At 47.6% G+C, this 25,930-nt stretch overlaps 1 protein-coding gene across 3 annotated transcripts in view; it reads right to left on the reverse strand.

Annotated features, from left to right (window-relative positions):
* Positions 1-25,311, reverse strand: part of BOK (BCL2 family apoptosis regulator BOK) — a 37,545-nt gene extending 12,234 nt beyond the window's left edge. For all 3 annotated transcript variants that reach the window (XM_077826166.1, XM_077826162.1, XM_077826165.1), the window contains exons 1-4: positions 25,060-25,311; positions 23,514-23,898; positions 14,423-14,551; positions 1,491-1,654 (exon numbers count right to left, since the gene is read on the reverse strand). In XM_077826166.1, the coding sequence (XP_077682292.1) occupies positions 1,491-1,654; positions 14,423-14,551; positions 23,514-23,736 (516 nt within the window). In that variant the 5' untranslated portion in view covers positions 23,737-23,898; positions 25,060-25,311. The remainder of the gene's footprint in view (positions 1-1,490; positions 1,655-14,422; positions 14,552-23,513; positions 23,899-25,059) is intronic.
* Between the last annotated feature and the right edge of the window lie 619 nt (positions 25,312-25,930).

Consider the following 25,930-nt stretch of genomic DNA (forward strand, 5'->3'; position numbering starts at 1 on the left):
CAGGGGAAACTTGGATTCAGTGCCAAGACAAATGAAGGGCAGGGCAAGGCAGGCAGCAGATTAATGGCCCTCCTGGAACAGCCATTTCGTTTTGGCCAGTTTGTGAGCAGGGCTGGGACGTCTCCCACAGAAATGCCCAGGTCAAGGTGAAGAACACTCAGGGAAACAAGTGCAGCCTCAAAGAGAGGATTGGCAGCAGTCCACTGCTCAGAAGAAACCATTTTTGCACTTCGAAAGGGAAGTGTCACCTTCCTCCAGCCCAGGGTCAGCTACTCGCTGACAAGCGCATGTCAGAGACAGCCTGCAACCCGGAGTGCAGGCAGCAGTTACAATATATTGGTTTGGTGTGTCAGACTTGTAGCTCCTAGTTTTTAAAATAAGGGACCAGCAGCTGGTATAAATCAGCCTAGCTTCATCAAATTCAATGGAACTCCACTAATTGCACCATCCGGGGCTCTGACCCCTCTTGTAGGGCTGCTAGGCTCAGGGAATTGAAAAGAAGCAGGGGTCTGTTCACATCGACTGCAGGTAGCTGGCACTGGTCTGACAACAGAGTTCCTATTCCACGGGAATTCCAACATTTCACAATTTGGTTTTGTTCTGATTCAGAATGCAACAAGTCAAAATTTCCCTCAGAATGGGGAACAAATGATCTCTCTGACAATGCTTTCCATCTGTAGGTCTCAAAGGCAGGAGAGTCCCCATTGTCCTCATCAGACAGGTGGGAAAACTGAGGCACAGCAACAAACTGAGTTGTTCAAGGCAACAGAGCAGCTCAGTAGCAGAGCCAGGAACAGAACCCAGGTCTCCAGACTGCCGTTCCAGGGCCCTATCAATGTTTATCACTAATAAGCACCACAAAGTGTGTACACAGTGGCATTAGCCTAATGAACCAGTCCACAGATACACCAGGGAGAGTTACACATTTAGTTATACATGTAGCACCACAAAGCTGGGTCTGGGCTGGGACATGAAGTGAGAGGTTTTTAATAGCTACATAAACAAGTTATGTTTACTTTCTAAACCTTCTCCTTTGGAACCGTGCAGGCAGGTTACAGATTAAATAATTTTCCTAGAGACTGAACGAAGGGGCCAGTAGCAGTTATTCATGTTACAAGACTCCTGCAGTTTGCATGCTCTCAAGACCACTAGCAGGTGGCACCAGAGAGGCTCAGGACTGGAAGAGAAAAGGTACTTGCAGGCAGGATGCAGTTAGGCTATCAGAGTGGCGCAGGAAGTAGAGGATTAGAATAGCCGGAGTTGTTTCAAGACAGGACTGAGATGTAGGAACAAGGCTGTGCTGAGGCCAGTACTGGTGTAAACAAGACTACTGGAGGTCAGAACTGAAGTAGGTTGGCAGAGCAGTGGCAGGGAAGCTTGCAAAAACCTAGCTATAGCTTAAGGGATCACTCGTGGTTTCACTAACACTAGGAACATCCCCATAATCATTCACAATTTAAAGCAAGCATGAGAAATTCAACACCTCTTACCCAGCCTCCTCTCCTCTTCAGCCACGTCACCAAGGTCTTGCGGACAAACTCTCCCAGGCAGTCCACAATGGCATGCACCATTGCTGGCTGGGCCTGTCTGACACAGTCCACAGCCAGCCCAGCAGCCACAGCATAGAGAGACACGACCTTGCCCCATGTTACACCTGCAGGAAGATGGGATAACAGTCATTTTCACGCACATGTGAAGTTGGGAGTTGAGGCTGGCAAAAGGCATGCTGTTTAGAAGCCGAGATGAGTTTCTCTCTATGTTTGTGCAGCTTTCCTAGTTCAGGTGCAGTAGCACCTCTGCATCTTCCTGCGCTGGGGAGTGTAGACTACACTAAGGTGAATTGGGTGCAGCGACTGGGGAAGCGGTGCCCCACCTTCACTCTTGAAGCAGGGGGACTTTAACACATATCCATCCCTAGATGTGCTTTGATCTCACATCAGCCACAGTTCTACAGTTAAATGGCTACCAGCACACTTGACCCCAGTGCAGCAGAGTGCAGAAAGCTGACCAGACAGATCACCAAAGCAGTGACTGGTGCATTGTGGGACAGAAGTAGGAGGTGTAGCTATACCAGTGGGGCTATTACACCATTGATTCTCACCCATACCCACACTGCACCAGTGGAGCCCGACATGAGAGGACCACATGGTGGTTAGTCATGCTCAATGCACGTCCTAGCCAAACAGCAGTGTGATCCTCTGTGCCCTGCTGGGACCATGTGTGTGATGTTTCTGTTCCACTAGAAGGGTGGTGAAGCACTGGAATGGGTTACCTAAGGAGGTGGTAGAATCTCCATCCTTAGAGGTTTTTAAGGCCCAGCTTGACAAAGCCCTGGCTGGGATGATTTAGTTGGGGATTGGTCCTGCTTTGAGCCGGCGATTGGACTAGATGACCTCCTGAGGTCTCTTCCAATCCTAATATTCTATGATTCTCTGAAGTGTGTTACAGCACCCTAAGAGGCCCAGACCCTGGTTAGTACTCCACACCTCTCCAGTGTGGACTCAGCTTTACTGTTACATCGCTAGACCAAGCCGCACAGTCAGGCAGTTGCAGCACAATGACAACTTGGCACACTGCAGAGGGAGGACTTCTTCACAGTGATTTATGGCCCAATATTCATCTGAAAGGGAGGCAAGGATGCAGGGCCTAGAGCATGTGCCAGAAGGCATGGATATCCTACGCACAATACCACATACTGGAAATTAAATGAACCCCCCCAAAGGTTTTGGTGCCATGCCTAGATCTAGTTCGAATGGCACTGTACGGCCCTAGGAACCGGCATGTGTGTGTTGGGGGAGTGGAATGTTGGTCAGTTATCTAATCTCCCTGACAGCAGAGCTTCCTGCAAGCTGACCTGCCAGAAGCAAGTGCCCCTTGGAAGTCATCCCAGCAGCATTCATCTTCCTGTTCTGTTAGCGCTACTGATAAGCACTCCACAACCATGAGCTCAGCACTGGGCACAGTCCAACCCAGTGGGCCTCCCATGTGCTTTGCCACTGGGCGGCAATGGACAGCTCCTCAATGCTGAAGAGCTACGGCCAGAGATCCCCTGCAGTGCTATTAAGGTGAACTATGACCCAGAAACTTGACCCTCTCCCAGCCATGCAAGAGAAGCAGCACAGCACAATAGCGTTGTCTCTCTAAACCTCAGAGCTGAATGAGAGGAACATTTTCCAATTACTCTAGTATTTTAGATAGCAATTGTTAACAAATAGGCGGTGAGACATTTTACAGTTCTAGAGTTCTGTGTAGCCTGATCAAGACCTCTCCCAGCTGCAAGAAGAACCCATGTGAAGCACCGGTAGTGCAAAGCCATGCAGAGAAGCTGTTGCCTGAAGATGGTCTGAAGGAAAACACAGCCATACAAGAGAGGAGAGGAATTATCTTATTCAACATATTTCAGGAGTGAAAAGGAGACGAGCCAGGGACAAGAAATTGGATGTGCTCAGGGAAATGTCATTTCATAAGAAAGCAAATTATGAAACACACGTTGGCTGGTGCAGCATTTCTGCTGCAGAGAGCTCCACCTCTTGCCTTCAGAGTACTTCCAAAGCCATCAGCACCTGAGACGCTGGAGAGCAAGACACAGATTCAGGAGTCTCTCTTGCTTTTTACATTGGAGCTCCTCTTCTCTCCTCTCCATTTACTCCACTCCATTGCACAGCACATGTGAATTTCAACAGAGGATAATTCTACTCAGTGACCAAAAGGGACCTACAAATGGATTCTGCAGAGTTGCCTTTTTTTAGTGAAATCTGATTAAAACAAACGGCTCTTTAAACTTCAAATGTAGGTAGATGGCGTGGAATTGGTTAAAATGAGTGAAACAAAAATCATCTATGCATGCTTCATCTGATAACAAGAGGCTGCTTGTTCCAGTCATGTCTTGTAGGAGGTCAAAAACCACAAAGTGCTCTTGAATAGAAGTCCTTGTGATAATAACCTAGCTGCAATTCAGAGTCCCCTTGCATTCCTCCTTCCCTCACCAATCCTGCATGTTTGGGAGCAGAAGGAAATATCAGTAATCCAAATTAATAGCCAATTCGATTGCATTTTTGTTCTCATCAGATTAGGCCAGGAGAGCCCCTGCTGCATGGCCCTCACTTGTGTATTTCAGCATCCCTGTGGTATTCTCAGTCAACATTTGGCTATTGTTCTCATCTGTGTTATTTGTCACCATGACAGCCACAAGGGTGAGCCAGGAAGAGGCTACAAAGACCACAGGAAAGGAAGAGCCATAGACAGTGGGTGCACGTAGGTGTTTATACCATTGAAGGAAATGCTACTCTTTTCAATACACTCTCTAGCCATCTAATGAGTCCTTCAGAATTCTTCAGTATCCCCCCCCATTCATGACATCTTGGGTCAGAACCTCAGCTAGTGTATGCATAGTGTTGGCATAACTCCACTATACTGATTTCCGCACTGGGATCTGGCCCTTTTTGGTTCTGTGGGTAGTCACCCACAATTATGGGAACAAATTTACTGGTGCAGTTCCAAGCCTTTACTGACACCGACTCAGATTCTGCTTTCATTTACACCCACGTACATCTGCAGTAAATCCAGTGGCTGCAAGGGGTTTACCTGGGAGTAACTGAGATGAGAATTTAGGCCACCCCTAGAGGAAGATGCCTGTGGTTATGGTTAGTTTTATTTTAAACTGTATATCTTGTCAAGTCTTTCCCTCGATTTTAATAAGCTTCAGATCAGTGCCCATAAAAAGGGGATGACTTGACAGATCTAGAGCCAAATTTCTTATTTGTCCACAGACTAAATACGGAACAAAGCAGTGGCTGTACCAGCTTCCCTCCCTATGAACCTGCTGTGTAGGTGCGGTGAGGGGCTGGTATCTGTGGAAAGACAGTTTAGTCTCCAAATCTGTTCACTACTTGGGCGCTTTGCTACAATTGCAAGCAAGGTGGCCAGTCAGTACCAGCTGCAATGGGGTCTGTGATGTGGACTCTTATCCACGAGGACACGGACAGAGCCCAAACCCATTTCCATAGGCTGCAGAAGGATAACAACCCGTTGACTGGTCCAGAGGTTAGACCAGTGACTAATTTGAAAGTCTCTGCAGTCACACTAGCAGCCCCTTACTGGGAATAGCTGTACATGTTGTCTGAATCTTTAAGCCTCCTTTTCCCTGTTATTGAAAAGCTATCCATCACTGATGGATTTGCTGGGAGGAGAATTCCCCTGTTCCGGAAAAGCAGAGCTATTACTTAAAGGCGCACTCCAAAGCCATGCTGAATTCATCGTACGGCATGTCTGCACAGCATAGCGTGCCCGGGCTACTGACATGTTACAGCCCAGCCCCCACCATCAACACACACACAGATGTATGTTCCACCAGCCAGGCCATGGGGACCTTGGGCCCTGCACACAGCCCTCCCAGAACACTGGACATCTGTACCAACAGGTGCCACAGAACAGCCACTCCCACCGTGGCCTGTGTCCTTGTTCCCTCGTCGTCCATCTGCAGTCTGAGGCTGACACTACAGACTTGTCATTGTGCCATCTCCTTGCCTTGCACCCCAGCCTTCTACCTGGCTCCTCTATTTGGCAGGATGCAGTGTTGGACTGCCAGATAAACAGAAAGGCTGGGGGCCTAGTCTCAGGTGAGAAAGAACTAAACCATCTAACTTTATACACGGGTCCTGGGGACCCAGTGCCTTCCCAGCTGAGGGACATTCATCACAGAAACCTACCTTTATAAATAGGTTTTCCCTGCCCTGAGGAATTCTCTGCTTCTTAGTTTGCTGAAGATATCCCAGACTGCAGCATGTTCTCACATCAAATACTAGTTTCAGATTATTTGTTCTGAATACCAACCTTTCATATCTGTGGTGTCAGAGGGATGTGTTCTGGGACAGCACCAGCAAAGCAGGAAGAGGCTGAGAATTTTTGCAGGCAGGGGGGAAAGAGTTGTTACAAAGGCACGTGAAAGTGTATTTGTGCTGAGTGCCTCCCCCATGCCTCCAACAGACAGCCTGCAATGTAGGTTCAGCCCCTCACTCAGTTTGCCCCTGTCATGGTGAAGGCACAGCCAGGCCACATGGCACCTGTTCAGTCATCACTATATGCAATAGCAATGCTGGTGGTACAAATAGCTACAATACTTGCGCTGTGTACACCTTACTGATTCCAGTTAAGAATTCCTGCCGAAAGTGGGATGGGGGCTGACAGGGTTTGGCACCTTACCCCAACTGGCAAACCCTAAGCCATTCCAAGGATTAAGGACTAGATTGTGCCCATAGCTGCAAGGTGGGATATGGAGAAGTTCACTGCCCCAGCATGAGCTCCCAGGCAGCCCCATGCTGCAGAAGGGCACAATTACTCCAGGATTTCTAGTGTGGCAGAGGTCACAGAAGTACCTATTCCTGACTTTCACAGGATCCACCATCCAATTCCCCTGCCATGGAACCACCTTTGCTGGCAGTATGGAGGCACTGAGGGCAATACACTACCAGCTCCTCCCTTCTCACTATGCTACAGCCACTGTGACCTCATCAGGACCTGTCACACGTTTCTGAGTACAAGAGCTGGGTTTGCATCTGAGCACTGGTCAGGAGCAGAGAAGGTTCCAGTTCTGTCTCTGCCGCCTGCACACCCACACTGAGCCAGACACACTCTGGCCCCACGTCCTACAGAATGTTTGCAGCACCCATCCATGTTGAGGGGGGTAACCATGCTGCTCATCTACAAGTGCAATCAAACAGATCGTCAGTAACCTCCAACTGCGGGAAACACAGGCAAGTTCAATTGTATCTTCAGCATGCCTTGGAGCTGAAGTCACAAGTGAATGGAAAACCTGTCCAGAAAGGAGAGCACTAGACCCAAGGTGAGACTTGCACACATCTGCCCTTGGGAGTGGAACTAGAACTCCAAAAGGACACAGAGATGTGAAAAGCTGCCTGGAATTAGTTTGTTTTGTTTTTTTAAGTAGCAGACTTGCAGCCAGTTGTGGAGCTGTAGGTATGTAAATACTGGCTAGCCAAGGGAAAATGAACTAATGAGAAAGGGTTGCTTCTGAGAGTTCTCCCGCTGCATACCATCTTCCCTGCTGCTGGAGAGAACTCGGGAGGCCATGTGACAACGGGGATCTGGTCAGTGTCGGAGCTCACTTCGCAGTGTTTCTTTTGCCTATTTAAATAAACCTCCTCACTTTAGCATCAAAGCAGGACTCCCAACTCAGATCTAAAAGCAATGTTATCATAAGCCACATTTCAACAGCTGGGGGAATATGTACGGACACACCACAGTCCTCTCTGGTGATGTCTATTGCAGACAGAGCGAGATCAGTAAATAAATACACAAGGGAGTCTGATTGGAGGCTCAGTTTCATATGGCCTAAAACAAGAGACAGCAGAGAGAGAACCACTTCTTACTGCATTCCCACTAGAAGGGGTGAGCATTTACCCAACTGGCAGTTTGGGGGGCAACCTGAAGTCATACAGACTCTACAGGACAAGGGAATGGGACACATAGGCCCAAAGATTCCTAACCAAAACCCCACTGGAAACAAAGTGTCACAGAACAAGAATGACCCCCCTTTAGAGAGTAAAAGTTCTGTGTTCTAGGGGCCAGCAGCCCTACCTACCACACCAGTAGCGACCATCAAGTGTTTCAGTTAGGGGGGAAAAAACAGGTTTTTTTAATTTTTCCTTTCAGTTTCCCATGGAAAAAACCTTCCTTTTGGGATGTGTTTTGCTGGAAAATGTTGAAGGTAAACTAAAGATAACCCAGGTCCTGATGCAAAGCTCCCTGAAATCAAAGGAAAGTCTCCTACTGACTCCAAAAGGGCTTTGGGTCAAGCCCCAGATTCAGAGCTGAAGATATTGCAGAGCTGGATTAGGGCCACTGTAGCACCAGAGTGTGTTTGTGGGGGAGCACTAGCCCTGGGCCATAGTTTATACTGCTGTATCTGCATCTGTGGATATGGGTTACTTTAGCTAATTACCTACCCAAGGTGAGGGCTCACACCTACTTTAATCTGTGAGAATTCAGCCCCCAAAATCAACTACACTCAAGAGGTTATCAAAAGAAGGGGGCCCCCCTGGTGCACAACAGAGACTACACAGTGCTCTTTCTGTACTAATTACTTTTATTAACCAACCAGTGTCAATACACACCCTGCAATCTGGTAAAGAAGAGAAACAATACACAACGTCTAGCATTTGCATTACTCACACCAGTCCTGGCAGAGGAACCCAAAGTGTCAATCATCATCCTCACCATGCGCCCCACCACTAAGATCAGCATGCTGGTTTCCCCCCAAGGCATGCAGGCCAGGACACAGCTTAAATCATGTGTTACGCTGACACCCACCAGGGTTCAGACATATTTATGAAGGTTTTAACCCTTTTTCCTTATTTGAGTTCCACACCCTGCTGCTTTTGGGATGTCCAATTCTTCATGGTTAGTTTCTCTTATACTAATTAACATGTATATTACCTTATCACCATAGTAACAGGAGGTTACCTTAAGGAAGTCTCTCACATTTTACCCCGACTGCCAGTGGTCATCTTGTGGTATCTACTGATCTCCTGTAGACATTATTGTCCAAACTCAGCAGTTCTTTCCAAAACCTCAGCACATCACAAATACAGAAACAAGCTCAGTAAGTTCTCTGTATAAGTCTGAAAGTTTGTCTCTCTCACCAATAGAAGTTGATCCAAGAAAAAAGGGTATTATCTCACCTGTCTTGTCTCTCTAATATTGATGATAGGCATTTTATTTATATTATACAAGCTTTGTTTTAGGGGCCGGGGCGGGGGGGGGGGTTTGGTGCTGCACTAGGGGTTGAGGAAGAAATTGTAAGAATGGAGAAGGGAGGAGAAGGGGTAAAGAAAGAGAAAATCTGCCCAGCAGGAAGGTACAGAGAGTGGGCACCTGAGCATGTCTGTAGTCCCAGACCTGGACTGTTTTCTTAATAAACTGAACGCTAAGTAGCAGAGTTTGTATCTCAGTCTGTTTCCAGCACTGAGCCGTCAGTGATTGGCTCTGACAACTCAGACAGTATTTGAGATCTGTCTTCTTTTGAGAATCAAGGCCTCTTTCCTCTGCATTCCAAAAAATGGAATGTCTGGCTGCCACAGGCTTAATGCTTAATTTTGCTGGATTCAGCAAGTCTTGCAACTGTAGCTTGGATCCAGGAATGTTAGAACTAGCAGAATCTGCTCCTTCCCCCCAGCCAGAAATCTGTGTGAGTAGCAGAGGAGCACATAACTCACTCAACAAATATGGCTTCTTTTTCTGCTCATAGGCTGTCATCTTTGCGGCACTTGAGGCAAGGGTGGGGTAGAACCCTGGAGCACCTTCCTGAGCTGCCAGTGGCACTGGAAGCAGCCAGGGTAAAGGCAAGCCCAACGGTGGGCAGCTCCCCTGTGTAGCTGGCGCTTAATCGTGGGGGGTGCCTGGTAGCGCGGTGTGGCTGCACAAGTGCACAGCTTGGGGAAACCCTGGTGATGCGCCTTGTGGCTGCTCCCCAGGTGACTGGGCCTAGGTTTCATAGTTGGAGATTCCAGTATTGCCAGCCCCTGTTAAAAAATCATGATAAATTTCCCCCCACCCCCAAAAATCATGGAATTGTCTTAAAAAAGTCATGATAAAAACCTTCAATTTGGGGGCCTTTTTATTTGTCTTCAGGGTTTTGAGCCTTTGGGGCACAGCTGGGGCACATTTTCAAGCTTCTAGAAACTCATTTAAAAAGCTATCCAAGGTTCTCACCTAGTCACTGACTCCAGGAGCTGGGACCCAATATCACGAGATTCACAATAAGTCACAAGCGTTGGCAACGCTGGGACCCACAGCAATGACTCTCTCCTCTGTCACAGTCACACATATAGTTGTGTGCATGAAGTCCTAGCTACCAAAGGTGCAGTCAAGTTCTCTTCTGGCTTGTTTAATTTCCTGTGGGTCAGAGCTCTGGAACAGGAAAACTGAGACCCCCATTCCCCTGCTGTAGTAACTAGTGCCAAGCTAATAAAATAACCACTTCCCCTGCAAACACTTGAACGTGCATGCTCAACATAGTTTTCTGTGAGCCTCAGTGCAAGCAAACCTCAGCTGCCAAATGAGCACAAAGAGGCATGAGCACAGCCTGGGTGAATTTATTCTGCAATCCACACCAATACTCAAACATTTTGTCATAGTTGCCCAGCTCCATAGTTGCCCAGCTCCACTAGTTTCCAAGCCAGCCGTGCTCCACCTCACTGTGCACAGGAAGTCTCTTCATTCCAAGCACACTGTGTAGTCTTAGGTTTCTGAGGCTAGCACTGCAATCCACCTCATCCATTTTTTTAAATCCCTGAGCAAAGGAGTAAATCTCTTGGTGAACAGTACAAGAGCTCTGCAGGTTATTCTGGATTCACCCTGATGGAATCTCTGGGAAAGAGATTCCCCTTTCTTATTTATTGCTGGTATTGTTTCGTGGGAGAAATCAGTCTGTGCACTGTATCAAGGTGTGCTTCAGATACAAAGTGCAGGTTCTCACACAGTGACTGTGGCCCCACTGGGATCTCCACTCAGCTGTGCATGTTTGGGGGTGAAGATTTCTGGAGTAGTGGAGGAAGCTTATTTGAGGGCATATTAGAAACCTGGGATTTTTACTTTTCCCCTTCCAAGGTTCCCCACAGCAGCACCAGCTCAAAGCCACTACTCAAGCATGAAGAAAGGAGCCTGGGGAGCAGAACCATCCACTCCAGCTCACACCTAGGTGCCCCCCATGCAAGTGTTTCACACAGTTCTGCTGATGGTTAATTGCATGCCAGCCCTGCTTTGTTTCAGTCTCCCCTGTTTTCATACACTGCTAGTATTTCCACCAGCCTCTTAGTTATTGCTAGGCTGCTCACAAAATGTGCAGGGCATTGCAGACCTCTCATGGTTATGCCAGGACTGTCTGGAAAGAGAGTAGACAGAAGGCTTTGTCAAGTCCATCTCCACACCAGCCAGGTATCACCAAAGCAGAACTGGGGTGGAGGAGGGGTGTTTTCAGTGGGGACAAAGGCTGCCTTGAAGGAGCACAGCACAGATTGTGCATACATTTCCATCAACACCACATGGGCCGGGTCATTAAATAACTTGTATCTGACTAATCAAAAGTCTCCAGACACCGACTCATTCAGGAACAAGTCTAATGAAATGACGGAGCACCATGGAGTGTCTTAGGCTCCCATGTGGTGGAACAGTTCTGGCTGCTCCAAAAAGCAGAGGAAGCTAGATGGAAGCAGACTCCCTTGCAAGGAGGAAGTGCTGGCTATAGCTGGAAAAAGAGAAGCCAGGAGAAGGGGAGACACATGCAGTGGGTCAGTTCTGGGTCCTAGCATGAGGAGCAAGGGCTGGAATGAGGGAGACTCCCTTGTAATGAGGCTTCTCCAGCTGCCAGCAGTGGGGAGGGGAACCTGGAATCAAAGTAACTCTCTGGGGTGATGAGGCAATACGGGCTCCTCCCGGAAGGAGAGTGAGAGGCCCTAAGAACATAAGAACATAAGAACGGCCATACTGGGTCAGACCAAAGGTCCATCCAGCCCAGTATCCCGTCTACTGAAAATGGCCAATGCCAGGTGCCCCAGAGGGAGTGAACTTAACAGGTAATGATCAAGTGATCTCTCTCCTGCCATCCATCTCCACCCTCTGACAATCAGAGGCTAGGGACACCATTTCTTACCCATCCTGGCTAATAGCCATTAATGGACTTAACCTCCATGAATTTATCCAGTTCTCTTAAAGACCCTGTTATAGTCCTAGCCTTCAGCCTTCACAACCTCCTCAGGCAAGGAGTTCCAGAGGTTGACTGTGCACTGAGTGAAGAACTTCCTTTTATTTGTTTTAAACCTGCTGCCTATTAATTTCATTTGGTGGCCCCTAGTTCTTATATTATGGAAACAACTAAATAACTTTTCCTTATTCACTTTCTCCACACCACTCATGATTTTATATACCTCTATCATATCCCCCCTTAGTCTCCTCTTTTCCAAGCTGAAAAATCCTTTCCTCTTTAATCTCTCCTCATATGGGATCCATTCCAAACCCCTAATCATTTTAGTTGCCCTTTTCTGAACCTTTTCTAATGCCAGTATATCTTTTTTGAGATGTGGGAACCACATCTGCACGCAGTATTCAAGATGTGGGCGTACCATGGATTTATATAAGGGCAATAAAATAGTCTCCGTCTTATTCTCTATCCTGTTTTTAATGATTCCTAACATCCCGTTTGCTTTTTTGACTGCTGCTGCACACTGCGTGGACGTCTTCAGGGAACTATCCACAATGACTCCAAAATCTTTCTCCTGATCAGTTGTCACTAAATTAGCCCCATCATATTGTATGTATAGTTGGGGTTATTTTTTCCAATGTGCATTACTTTACATTTATCCACATTAAATTTCATTTGCCATTTTGTTGCCCAGTCACTTAGTTTTGTGAGATCTTTTTGAAGTTCTTCACAGTCTGCTTTGGTCTTAACTATCTTGAGCAGTTTAGTATATCTGCAAACTTTGCCACCTCATTGTTTACCCCTTTCTCCAGATCATTTATGAATAAATTGAATAGGATTGGTCCTAGGACTGACCCTTGGGGATCACCACTAGTTACCCCTCTCCATTCTGAAAATTTACCATTTATTCCTACCTTTTGTTCCCTGTCTTTTAACCAGTTCTCAATCCATGAAAGGATCTTCCCTCTTATCCCATGACAACTTAATTTACGTAAGAGCCTTTGGTGAGGGACCTTGTCAAAGGCTTTCTGGAAATCTAAGTACACTATGTCCACTAGATCCCCCTTATCCTCATGTTTGTTGACCCCCTCAAAGAACTGTAATAGATTAGTAAGACATGATCTCCCTTTACAGAAGCCATGTTGATTTTTGCGCAACAATTTATGTCTATGTGTCTGACAATTTTATTCTTTACTATTGTTTCAACTAATTTGCCTGGTACTGATGTTAGACTTACCGGTCTGTAATTGCCAGAATCACCTTTAGAGCCCATCTTAAATATTGGCATTACATTAGCTATCTTCCTGTCATTGGGTACAGTAGCTGATTTAAAGGACAGATTACAAACCATAGTTAATAGTCCTGCAATTTCACATTTGAGTTCTTTCAGAACTCTTGGGTGAATGTCATCTGGTCCCGGTGACTTGTTACTGTTAAGTTTCTCAATTAATTCCAAAACCTCCTCTAGTGACACTTCAATCTGTGACAATTCCTCAGATTTGTCACCTACAAAAGATGGCTCATGTTTGGGAATCTCCCTAACATCCTCAGCCGTGAAGACTGAAGCAAAGAATTCATTTAGTTTCTCTGAGATGATTTTATCATCTTTAAGTGCTCCTTTTGTATCTCGATCGTCCAGGGGCCCCACTGGTTGTTTAGCAGACTTCCTGCTTCTGATGTACTTAAAAACATTTTGTTATTACCTTTTGAGTTTTTGGCTAGCTGTTCTTCAAACTCCTTTTTGGCTTTTCTTATTACATTTTTACATTTAATTTGGCAGTGTTTATGCTCCTTTCTATTTACCTCACTAGGATATGACTTCCACTTTTTAAAAGATGCCTTTTTATCTCTCGCTGCTTCTTTTACATGGTTGTTAAGCCACAGTGGCTCTTTTTTAGTTCTTTTACTGTGTTTTTTAATTTGGAGTATACATTTAAGTTGAGCCTCTATTATGGTGTCTTTGAAAAGTGTCCATGAAGCTTGCAGGGATTTCACTCTAGTCACTGTACCTTTTAATTTCTGTTTAACTAACCTCCTCATTTTTGCATAGTTCCCTGTTCTGAAATTAAATGCCACAGTGTTGGGCTGTTGAGGTGCTCTTCCCACCACAGGAATGTTAAATGTTATTATATTATGGTCACTATTTCCAAGCGGTCCTGTTATAGTTACGTCTTGGACCAGATCCTGCGCTCCACTCAGGACTAAATCAAGAGTTGCCTCTCCCCTTGTGGGTTCCTGTACCAGCTGCTCCAAGAAGCAGTCATTTAAAGTATCGAGAAATTTTGTCTCTGCATTTCGTCCTGAGGTGACATGTACCCAGTCAATATGGGGATAAGTGAAATCCCCCACTATTATTGAGTTCTTTATTTTGATAGCCTCTCTAATCTCCCTTAGTATTTCATTGTCACTATCACTGTCCTGGTCAGGTGGTTGATAATAGATCCCTGCTACTATATTCCTGGAATGAGAGAGCCCTCCCAGAATGAGAGAGCCCTCCCAGATAATGGGGCATTTCCCAGCCAGTGGTATGATAGGTAGAGACAGTCCAGAGGAGTTCTTTTCTAAATGAGTAGTGCAGTGTGTGCTACAAAAGAGCCCAGCTCCAGGCAGATTTGCAACACAGCCCCCACCCTCTGGTCTAGCCCTGCACTCAAAGCCAGCCCCATCCCTGCTCCTCCCCCTGCCAGCCCAGACAGACATCTGTACCTGCCGTGAAGATCTGGGCAGCTACTGCCAAGAAGGCATCAGTCACCACGGTCTCAGAATGCAGTGAGATGTTCAGCTGGCGGGCGATATTCCGGTAAACGTTTGGTCGGATGTATTCCAGCTCATCCCCTGGAAACAAGGACTTGGAGTCAGCACATGCCAGCGCAGCCACACTGCATTCCGCTCATCCCCTTGAGGGAGACGACATCAACCTGGCCACCATGCCTCCGGAGAGGATATTCCTCCCCTTCAGCCCCCATTCTGCAGATGGGAACACCGAGTCAGGGCGCAGGGGTGAAAGAGGAAATCCATCCCCACACTGGTACTGAGGTCAGGCCAGGGACCAGGGGGTGGCTGGTTGCATGCACACACATTTCTGGGGCCGCTTGGCCATTAGCACTGGTAGTACCTGTGAGCATATTGCCCCAGCCAGCCCCACTTCCTCCTGATCTCCACAAGCCTCTGCTGAAAAGCTCCTGTAGGGGAGCACAACCAGAGGTGCCAGTGCTGCATGTGGCAGAGAGCTCCCCCCGCCCTATGCTGCTGGCATTCATGGGGGAAAGGCTTACCTCTGCTTCCCAGCTCCTTTGCAGAATTGCAGCCCAAGTGGTGTTCTCAAGGCCACAGAGGGAGCCAGTGTTGGGGTGGGATTTGAACTCAGGAACTCTATCCTAATCCTCTACTAAGCCACTGGAGCCCACCCTCCTTTTCTCTTGCCCTGGCAGATCTCACCACAGTGACTGTGGTTTCGTCTCATGGCAGGAGAAGGATCAACAGAAGCAAAAATATCTTGATTTTTTATACTTGAGGTGCAAGTGCCTCCCTTTATTTTAGCTCTCCTGTGGCACACCCTTTTCTACACAACAAGAAAAGCCTTGGGAGGAAAGGGCCTTACTAGCCCTGGAAGCTGATGAAAACTGAGAACACGCCTGGGGCTGTGAAACATTCAACGGGCAGAGCAAAGAGTGTCAGTTCAGCTATTTTACACTAACATGGGCAGAGAGGAAGATCTGGAGACCTGGGTGTTCTTCAGAGGGCTACATGGTTTGCCATCTGCCTGGCTGACTCTTAAACTTCAGAACACTCAGGCCTCCAGGTAGTTCTCCAGGATGGGAGCCTGAGGCATGTATCGGCATGAAGACCACCAAGAGAAAAGGAAGTCCTGTCTCCACCACAAATGTCAATGAACTATGTTGCAGGACCCTCGCAGAACATAAATGGTCCCCAAGCTGGTTTCTGTCATGTCTATACTGCAAGTGAAGGTCTCACTATAGCACAGGGGGTTATATTTGTGCTACCTTTAATCTAGCTAGCCTGGGTAACAACAGCAGTGCAGATGTGGTGGCACAGGCTTCGGCATGGGCTTAACAACCAGTGTACAAGTCCACTGGGGACCATATGTACTCTGGTTGCTAGCCCATGCTGCCATGTCTTCACTGCTACTGGTACCTGTGCTAGGGCTCACTCAGGTGTGCCCACCCATCCTACAGTCGCATCTTCACTCGCAGCGTGGACATACCTTGGTAGTCTAGGTGGGAGTTACTCAACTTCCAGCATTGTGCAAAAAACTTTTGGGGTGGGTTGTGTGCACATGGCATGGGACAAACACTTAAAACATGTTCAGGTCCCATTTACACCACAAGGCAGAACCACGTCTCAGCTGTCTGTGACCAGATCCTCCTGTACATCTGGTTCTGTAGCATAGATGGGATCAAAAAGGCAGGATTTTCCCTGACCAAATTAAAGACTCTGGAAGTGTCATTATTAGCTACTAAACCTTACCCCATTTATACAACCTCTGACATCAGTTTTTAAATATTTAAGCAGGCAACCCCCACAGCTTCACAGTATTCCATAAAGTGTTTCAACTCTTCTGAGGGTTCAATTGTTCCATGCAATCTGATTAACAAAGGAAACCCAGCAATGCATGGCTGAGGCTGATAAGAGGGAATGTTACATACGATATGGGAGAACTGTTCCTCCATCTCAGGGTTACACAGCCTTACCTCCGAACATGAGGAACAGAGGGATAGCCTCACCCTGAGCTAGCTGAAATATCTGTATGGTGGAGTAGGGGAATAGGATAAGCACTTGGCAGAGCACTATTATTCTTCATTATTGGTTTTATTACAGGAGGGCCCGTGGTGCTAGGTGCTGTACATGCACATAGCAAGAGTCCCCGTCCTGAGGAGCTAAATAAATAGACCAGGAAAACAAAGGTACAGAGCGGGGAAGCAATTCCCCCAAGGTCACACAGCAAGTCAGGGGCAGAGCTGGGGACATTACCCTGGTCTTCTTACTCCCAAGCCAGCTCCTACCCACAAGGTCATGCTGCTTCTGAGAGCACATTACACTGGCGGCAGCCTTCTCTCTCCATGCTCAGCTGGGATCATGTGTAATGAATGTTGTGATCTCACAATCAGCTTGTCATCATTTCTCCCCCCTCCCCCACAGCTGTGAAAGAGCACGAAGAGGAGAAATGGCAGCTTCGTCACATAGACCTGGACGGGCCCCTTCTGTGGCCTTGGCTCTATTAAGTGTGGGACCAGTTCAACGAAAGCTATTTTAAACTAGTGCCAGACAGTGTGGACACTCATCATCTGATTTAAATGTGGTTTATATCACTTACTGAAGTAAGCAAAACCGATATAAACCAGGCTTAAATCAGATGATAAGTTTCCACACTGTTTTAACCAAATCACCACTTACGCTAATTTAGTTGAACAGGTGCAACTTTGAATGACCTTGGCATGCCTAAGCTTTGTCTATATTTAGTCTCCGCTGCCATTCTTATTAAATAAATATAGATCCTGCCCCTGTACTAGACTGCCTAGGACCAGTGCCCAGGATAATGGAACTAGACCAAGAATGCCACAAAGTTCCCCTAAGTCATTGAACTGCTACCAGATGGATTGTGGCTTTCAACCTCTCCTGCTTTGCGCCTGTTCTCTGAGATTCTCAAAGTGCTTTATGGCATGGCCTAGAAAAGCCTTACTACAGTCCTACAGGGTAGGTATTATAGCCTTTTCACAGCTGGGTAAACCGAGGCAGGGAGGATAAGTGACTGACAGAGTCACAGAGGAAGCCATTGGCAAAGCTGGGTAAAGGACACAGAAGTCCCATCTCACTTTCCTCTGCTCTAACTTTTGAGTGGGGATTGATTTGAATTGGCAACCAAGAGATGAAAGATTTCGTATCCCCCATTACCAACTGCTGGGCTATCCTATCCCCCTTCAGCACAGATTTGTCAACGTTAGTAAGCAGGAGAAGTTGTTCCCCATGAAGTAAGGTTCCTTAAAATGGCTATTTTCAAAGAAACACTGCCAAGGTCTAACATTTCACCCTGCTTGTCACGTCTCCTCTACTCCTAGGCAAAGGTGGCAACTGCTCCTTAGCTAGTTAAGTGTAACAAGAACTCAGTGAAAACACATTGTCTCCAGTCATAGCATTAGACACTGAAAGCTGCATATCTTGGTGCCTGAGATTTCTATTTAGTGGGGATTGTCTTGAACGCCCTCTCCCCTACCTGCCTCCAGGATGAGAGTACTTTCATGTCATAGGATACCCTGAGGAAACCTGACTTAGATTTGTCTCAGCCGCATGAACATCAAATCAGGAATAATTATTCGCTTCACTGGGCTTATTCCCAACACACATGGGCCTAACAGAGATTAGAATCTAGCCTTTATCCTTTTAAGATAAAAAAGTTTCCTGAATGCAAGAGCGTATTTCACCCGAACTGCAAAGTCCATGCTAGCATTAGGCCAGGTTTACACAGCTAAATTTGTCAGCATAGCTACGTCAGTTGGGGTGTGAAAAAAAAAACCCTAGCTGACATATCTATGCCAACAAAACCCCCCGTGTAGATGCAGCTGTGCCGAGAGAAGAGTGCTTCTTTCAGCTTAAAGAAAAGGAGTACTTGTGGCACCTTAGAGACTAACCAATTTATTTGAGCATGAGCTTTCGTGAGCTACAGCTCACTTCATCGGATGCTGTAGCTCACGAAAGCTCATGCTCAAATAAATTGGTTAGTCTCTAAGGTGCCACAAGTACTCCTTTTCTTTTTGCGAAGACAGACTAACATGGCTGTTACTCTGAAATCTTTCAGCTTAGCTGATGTTGGGGGAGGTGGTGTTACCATGTTGGCAGAGCTCCTTCTGTTGGCATAGGCATGTACTGGCTTAGCTATGCCAACATAGGCTCTGTAGTGTAGAATTGGCCTTAGAGAGTGAGCGTACACCACTAATGTCACATGCCAGCAGGATGCAGTGGTGTCCAAACATTTCCCAGGTGCATGGAGCCCATGGGAGGTGTCAAGCCAACTTCAGCAACCCTGTCCCTGGCAATGCAGCCAACAGCTGCCTCAAGGACACACAACCCCATTGTGGAGCAGAGGCGAGACTATGGATGTGTTATCTGCCCACCCTGTACTTAACAATGCTCACAGTGGGGGGGGGGGTGGGCAGGGGGGTGGAAATATCTGCCTCCGCCTGCCCTCACCCACAATACAGATCTCAGGACCCACAAAGCACCCTCTGTAGGGCCCAGAGAAGGACTGTGTGCTGTGGAGAGGCTGACCACAATCTGCCACAAGGTAAGGTCAGATCCACACATGGAAGGACCCTCTGTCTGTGGATCTAGGAATCTGATTGGGCTCTGAGTTACAAAACTGGTGCTGGGAATTGAGGACCTAAAGTTCCTCTTCTCTTGCTGAAGATCTACATCCCCCTCTCATTCCAGGCTGGAGGCAATTCCCAACAAATAAGGGCTTGTCTATGTGGGGAAACTGACCAGAATAGCTTATCCAGAATAGCTTCCGGTGTGGACACTCTTATTCTGGAATAAAAATTACTTTATTCTGGAACAATTGGGAAGCACACTCATTCCAAAATTCTGTATTCTGGAATAGACTGTCCACTTGAGCAGCTGTTCTGGTCATTTGCCCCTGGGTCTGAAGTAAACATCAGCAGATCGAGGGACATGATCGTTCTCCTCTATTCGACACTGGTGAGGCCTCATCTGGAGTACTGTGTCCAGTTTTGGGCCCCACACTACAAGAAGGATGTGGAAAAATTGGAAAGAGTCCAGCGGACGGCAACAAAAATGATTGGGGGACTGGAACACGTGACTTATGAGGAGAGGCTGAGGGAACTGGGGATGTTTAGTGTACAGAAGAGAAGAATGAGGGGGGATTTGATAGTTGTTTTCAATTACCTGAAAGGGGGTTCCAAAGAGAATGGCTCTAGACTGTTCTCAGTGGTAGCAGATGACAGAACAAGGAGTAATGGTCTCAAGTTGCAGTGGGGGAGATTTAGGTTGGATATTAGGAAAAACTTTTTCACTAGGAGGGTGGTGAAACACTGGAATGCGTTACCTAGGGAGGTGGTGGAATCTCCTTCCTTAGAAGTTTTTAAGGTCAGGTTTGACAAATCCCTGGCTGGGATGATTTAATTGGGGATCGGTCCTGCTTTGAGCAGTGGGTTGGACCAGATGACCTCCTGAGGTCCCTTCCAACCCGGATATTCTATGATTCTATGATCATCCAGCAGGCTTGAGAAGAAAACTGTGAGAAAGCAGATGGGCACATCTACACAGCACTGAATGCTGATGGAAGCCACAACAGATTGCAGAGGGGGAACCAGTAGGACAGAGAGAACTCTAAGGGATAAATTTTTCATTTTATGGCCTGTGCTGGTCCCCAAAAATCTTCCCTTTGCCAAGGAAGAACAGACACACCAACTAATGGTTGGCCAGCAGAACACAGGGGATTTACAGTGCATGGGGAGCTCAGAGTACTGCGCTGATTCTAGTTAAGCTCAGGAAGGCCAGTTTCTCAGCTGGTGTCAACTGAGGCGCGGCCAGGTGGCTCTGCATGCTGCCCTGTCCACAGGTGCCACCCCCGTAGCTCCCATTGGCTGCAGTTCCCAGCCAATGGGAGCTGTGGAGCTGGTACTTGGGGTGGGGACAGTGTGCAACTGATGCAGTGCCACTGACATCAATGGCACCATGGTAGTTTACAGCAACTGGGGACCTTGCCCCCAAGGGTGGCCGAGGATTCACTGACAGTACTCCAGCGTGAGCACTGCTGGTCTTCCCTTCATCAACTAATGCCTGCGAGTCTGCTCGCACCAGGAGCCAGGCGGACATGCAGCTGGTGGTGGCAAGGCTGATACAATGATTGTGGTAGTTCCAGACATAGATGGACGGTTGGTTTGTAGGAGTTTTTTTATAATAAAGCTGCACACTTATTTTTACTGTTTGTAACCAGTTAGTCCTATTAGCAGCCACATTGTCTCACTGCTCTGTGCCACTGTTCCTCAGCTGTGAGCTCTGTAAGAGCATCAGTACAGAATTCCCTTTATCCACTGTATGTCCATGCCCACTCGCTGGCTCACTATGCTCACTTGCCAGCTTACCTTACCATCCATATGCATAAGCAAAAGAACTAGAAATGCTTTGTTCCTTCACATACACAGAGTGCTCACAGCAACTGTCACTGGGCAAGAACTGGTTTAGCTGGCTGTACCAGTTGATGCAGCAGTTTGGGGCTCAGGTTCCGGGCACATGCCTGGGAAACAGCAGTGGTTTAACACCTTTTGCTGCAGTTGACTATTTACGACAGGAAAAGGGAAGGAAGAGCGAAAGGCCATGTGGGCAGCAATGTTTCTGAACAAGTGATCAGGAAATGACCAAATAGCTTAATATGAAGGATGATTTTCCCCTTGTATCCCCTATATGTGGTTCCATTCCAAGCAGGTTTGCTTAGAGAAGCCAAGTTCTTAGGACTATCAGCCAAATCGTTCCATCTGAATATAAGCACAGTGACAGAGTCAGGACAGTCGTCAAGGAGACGCCTTCAAATTCACTCTGCCATCTGCTCGCCCTCCAAAACACTTCTGCCACCCACATTTGACCCCACCTGAGCAGATGGGGGAGAAAGAGAGAAGACCAAAAAGGTGAAAGGGAATGGAAGGAAAAGGAAAGAAAAGACACAGATGGCAAAAGAGAGGAAAAACCAAAACAGGAGAGAAGAATATGTCTGAGGGAGAGAGAAACTTAGAGGGAAAAAATAAATGAAACAATAGAAAAGGATGAAAAATTCATCTGAGGGGAAAACCGCAGCCTCTAAAACAAAGACCAAAGAAAAGAGTCACCAGGATACAGAAAGGGGAAGGAGAAGTCAGAAGGGACAAGAGGGAGAGAAGCTGGGAGAGATACTGGACTAGATCCTCAGCACATGTAAATCAGCAAAGCACACTGCAAGCAGACAGATAGTGAAGTCAATGGAAGTAGACCAGCAGAGGGTCAGGTCCACAGGATTTATTTTACAGGAAGTTTGCTTCAGGCAGCATTTTGAATCCCTAGTTTAATGGTAGTGTTCTGGCCAAAAGTGAGCTGAAGATCATTTGGACAGGGAGGGCTACTAGACACTAAAGTACTCTCCAAACCATGGTGACAGGAGGAGACTAGGAGAGAACTGGCTGACTTTAAGACAACAAAGGCTAAATATTAATAGGATGGGCAAAAAGTCATGCAGCATGGCCAGCTGTCGGTACCCCCAGCATGCCTGTACATCTAGTACAAGCTGATATAGGGCAGGATGCCACTGGTTGGCCCAATGAACCATGCTCCCCTTCTTATCACTCCTCTCTGCAGGAGAACATTCTGGCAATTAGGCCATGTCTACATTTACCAGAGACCCACGCTGCTGTGATCGATGCAGCAGGGGTCGATTTAGTGGGTCTGGTGAAGACCCACTAACTCGATGGCAGAGCGCTCTCTGTTGACTCCGTTATTCCACCGGAATGAAAAGAGTAAAGGAAGTAGGGTTGCCAAATTTCTACTCGCACAAAACTGAACACCTTTGCCCCACCCCTGTCCTGCCCCTCCTCTGAGGCCCCGCCCCCACTCACTTCATTCCCCCTCCCTTTGTTGCTTGCTCTCCCCACCCTCGTTTTCACAGGGCTGGAGCAGGGGGTTGGGATGCAGGAGGGTGTGAGGGCTCCAGCTGGGGGTGCAGGCTCTGGGGTGGAGCTGGGGATAAGAGGTTTGGAGTGCAGGACGGTGTTCTGGGCTGGGATCGAGAGGTTTGGAGGGCAGGAGGGGGATCAGGGCTGGGACGGGGGGTTGGGGTGTGGAAGGGGGTGTGAGGGCTGCGGCTGGTGATGCAGACTCTGGGGTGGGACTGGGAATGAAGGGTTTGGGCTGCGGGAGGGGGCTCTGGGCTGGGGCAGGGGGCTGGGGTGTAGGAGGGGTCTCCATCTCCAGCTGGGGATATGGGCTATGGGGTGGGGCTGGGTATGAGGGGTTTGGGGTTCAGGAGGATGCTCTGGGCTGGGATTGACGGGTTAGGAGAGTGGAGGGGATCAGGGCTGGCACAGGGAGTTGGGGCATGGAAGGGGGTCGGGGTACAGGCTCAGACAGCTCCCGGAAGCAGCGGCATGTCTCCTCTCTGGCTCTTAGGCAGAGGCGCAGCCAGGTGGCTCTGCATGCTGCCCTGTCTACAGGCACCACCCCCGTAACTCCCATTGGCCACAGTTCCTGGCCAATGGGAGCTGTGGAGCTGGCACTTGGGGTGGGGACAGTGTGCAAAGCCCCCTGGCTGCCGACCAGACTTTTAACAGCCCAGTCAGTGGTGCTGACCGGAGCAGCCATGGTCCCTTTTCGACTGGTCATTCCACTTGAAAACTGGACACCTGGAAACCCTAAAGGGAAGTTGACAGGATAGCATCTCCCGTCGACGCAGCGCGGTGTAGATAGGGTTGCCAGCTACATTCCCTGTAAGCTGTGCGGTCACAAGTTCCATGCACTGTCCCCACCCCCCGTGCCAGCTCCACAGCTCCCACTGGCTGGGAACCATGACCAATGGAAGCTGCGGGGGTGGCCACACCTGGCCACACCTCCAGCCAAGGGGCAGAAAATGGCAGCCGCTTCCAGGAGCAGCACAGAGCCAGGGCAGGCAGGGAGTCCCAACTGGAGTCCCAGAGAGTCCCAAGGAGTCCCTGCCTTTCACCCGTTCCTGGTCTAGTCAGAAGTGCCCTGAAGGGACCCACACAGGTCCCCTGATCGCAGCCACAGCATGGATGCTTACCTAGTCGCAGAAGCACGCTGGACACCTCAGCCAGTCTGCCGCCGGGCATGGGTGCACTGTGCTCTGGTTTGCTCCAGCCAATGCCAGCCCGAAGCAGCCGGGAATGTATGTAGTCTCTGCAGAGCACCTTGGCCTGGGATACCAGCTCCTTGTCAGTGGGAGACCGATCAAAAACCTCCATCACCTCCGCAGCAAAGACTGAGGAACGGCGTAGCACCTCCATCCCTGACAGCTGAATTCACCGACTCAAGGTGTGCCTATCTGAAGTCTGCCCTGAAGCCTTTGACAGGAATCTGTAGCTATCGTTTAAGGGAAATAATACACTGGGCTCGTGATTCGTCACAGTTTCCAGCAAGGTTCTTGAATTAACCTTCATTAGCTTTACCTGGTGGATAAGAGCATATGGAAATCCATCAGCTCACCCGGAAAGAAAAAGGAACATAGGGCCAAATCCCCCAGCAATCTAAATCATAGTGCCATGGAAGTCATTGCTGCTACACTGATCTACACCAGCTGAAGATCAGGTCCATTGAATCTTACAGCGAATAGGCCAAATCTTGCAGTTCTTAGGTGCCCACCGAGAGCAGTGTGGGAGTTTTGCATGGGTATGAACGGCAAGATTTGCACTAATAAGATATTTTCTCTTTTTCCCCTTTAAGATTCAGCAGTTCTGAAATTAAATTTCAAAGAGACTAAATAGTTAGAATCTGGAAACAATTTTCAGAATATGTAGACAAGACCAGCTTGCTTCAATTAAATAATCTAGGAAATCAAACCAGAGTCCTACATTCCAGCTACAGTACCTCAAGCAGAAGCAGAGACACAAGAATTCCAGCACATCAGAATGTGGATGTTGAAGGAAGGAGGTCACCTATACACCATAAATACTGTGCTATAATAGTGTTTCAATTTTCAAATCTCCCACCATAAGGATCTCCCTTATCCTCAGAGAGAAAAGGTTCATGTTTACTGCAATCCTAAATTAGTTTTTGTTCCTGTGACTTCTTTAAACGATACACTCTACCGGCTTTTTCTCCCAAGCCTTTCAACTGCAATTGTCTCAGCAAAGTGGAAAAGCAGAAGTGCCAATACCTACAGTAATGAGAGGTGTCAGAGGAGCAGCCGTGTTAGTCTGTATCCGCAGAAAGAACAGGAGGACTTGTGGCACCTGAGAGACTAACACATTTATTTGAGCATAAGCTTTCGTGAGCTACAGCTTCATCGGATGAAGTGAGCTGTAGCTCACGAAAGCTCATGCTCAAATAAATGTGTTAGTCTCTAAGGTGCCACAAGTCCTCCTTTTCTTTTTACCTACAGTAAGAGACTTAAAATTCATTTAGAAGAACCTGAATGAAAGCTTTGGGTCTGACTTCAATGGAGCTGCAGGTGAGCAACACCCCTAAAAAAAAAAATCAGACCAAAGTTTTAGTCAGGTGCCTATAGATGGGTTTGAGACCCTCATTTTAGGAACCCATATTTGAAAGTTTTTACCATGAAGAAAACAGTGCCAAATTCTTAAAAACTTCCCAGCAAAGGACATATTTACCTCTCATGTTGCATTTCCTTCCTTTCAGTGATCTTTTGTCGGTTTCAGCTGCTTCTAATATTTCTTTGGAAGAACTGGTTCGAACAATCTGTTTTAGGATTTGTAAAGATTATAATGATTCTCCGCTCCCATCCTCTGCTGGAGCTAGAGTGCAGCTGCTTGCTCGGTTCTTTATTCTCTCCCCATCTCTGCCAGCCTCCACATCCCGTCTGCACTCTAGTAGGATCCTACCACTTGTTCTGCTGCTTTTGAGAGCTGGGGGCAGACAGAGAAAGGAAAGCCTCTTGCTTTAGCCTTGTAAGGAAGATGAAATAACCAGGGGCGGGGTTATGCAAGCCGGCTAGCAAGAATCTCCCCTCCCATTTTTTCCTCAGTTAAGGAGGCTCTAGGCAGTTGTACTGCTAGGTTAAGAGGGACTTTTTTAAACAGGTGGCTGAGCTCCAGGGAGAGCATGCTCTGATGTACCACTGAGAACACTCCCAAGGAGAAGTATTATTCCCTGATTAAAGTGTATTCCTTGGACCGCTTTTGCAGAATCTGCGATAGTTATTTGCCCATAGAACCCAAAGTGCCAAATCATGGAATGCAGCACCTGGAGTGGGTGGCTGTGATGCTAGATTTTGAACAGGTTGTAAAGTTGAACTATAAGCAACACAGGTGCTCAACAACACTGAGGTGAAACAACAGACCAGATCAGTTGTAATTCCCAAAAGGTTATTAGTAGAGCTGGTCAAGAAATTCAAAAGTGTCCAAACCAGGTCTGTGTCTCAAACAATCCCTGAGCCCAGCCAGTCTCACTGCAAATTCAGTTTTGCTTAGTGGGAGGGAGGAAGAAACCCATGGAATTTCTTGACTAGCTCTTCACCAAAAG

The sequence above is a fragment of the Eretmochelys imbricata genome, chromosome 9 (genome assembly GCF_965152235.1).
Source record: "Eretmochelys imbricata isolate rEreImb1 chromosome 9, rEreImb1.hap1, whole genome shotgun sequence".
NCBI lineage: Eukaryota > Metazoa > Chordata > Testudines > Cheloniidae > Eretmochelys > Eretmochelys imbricata.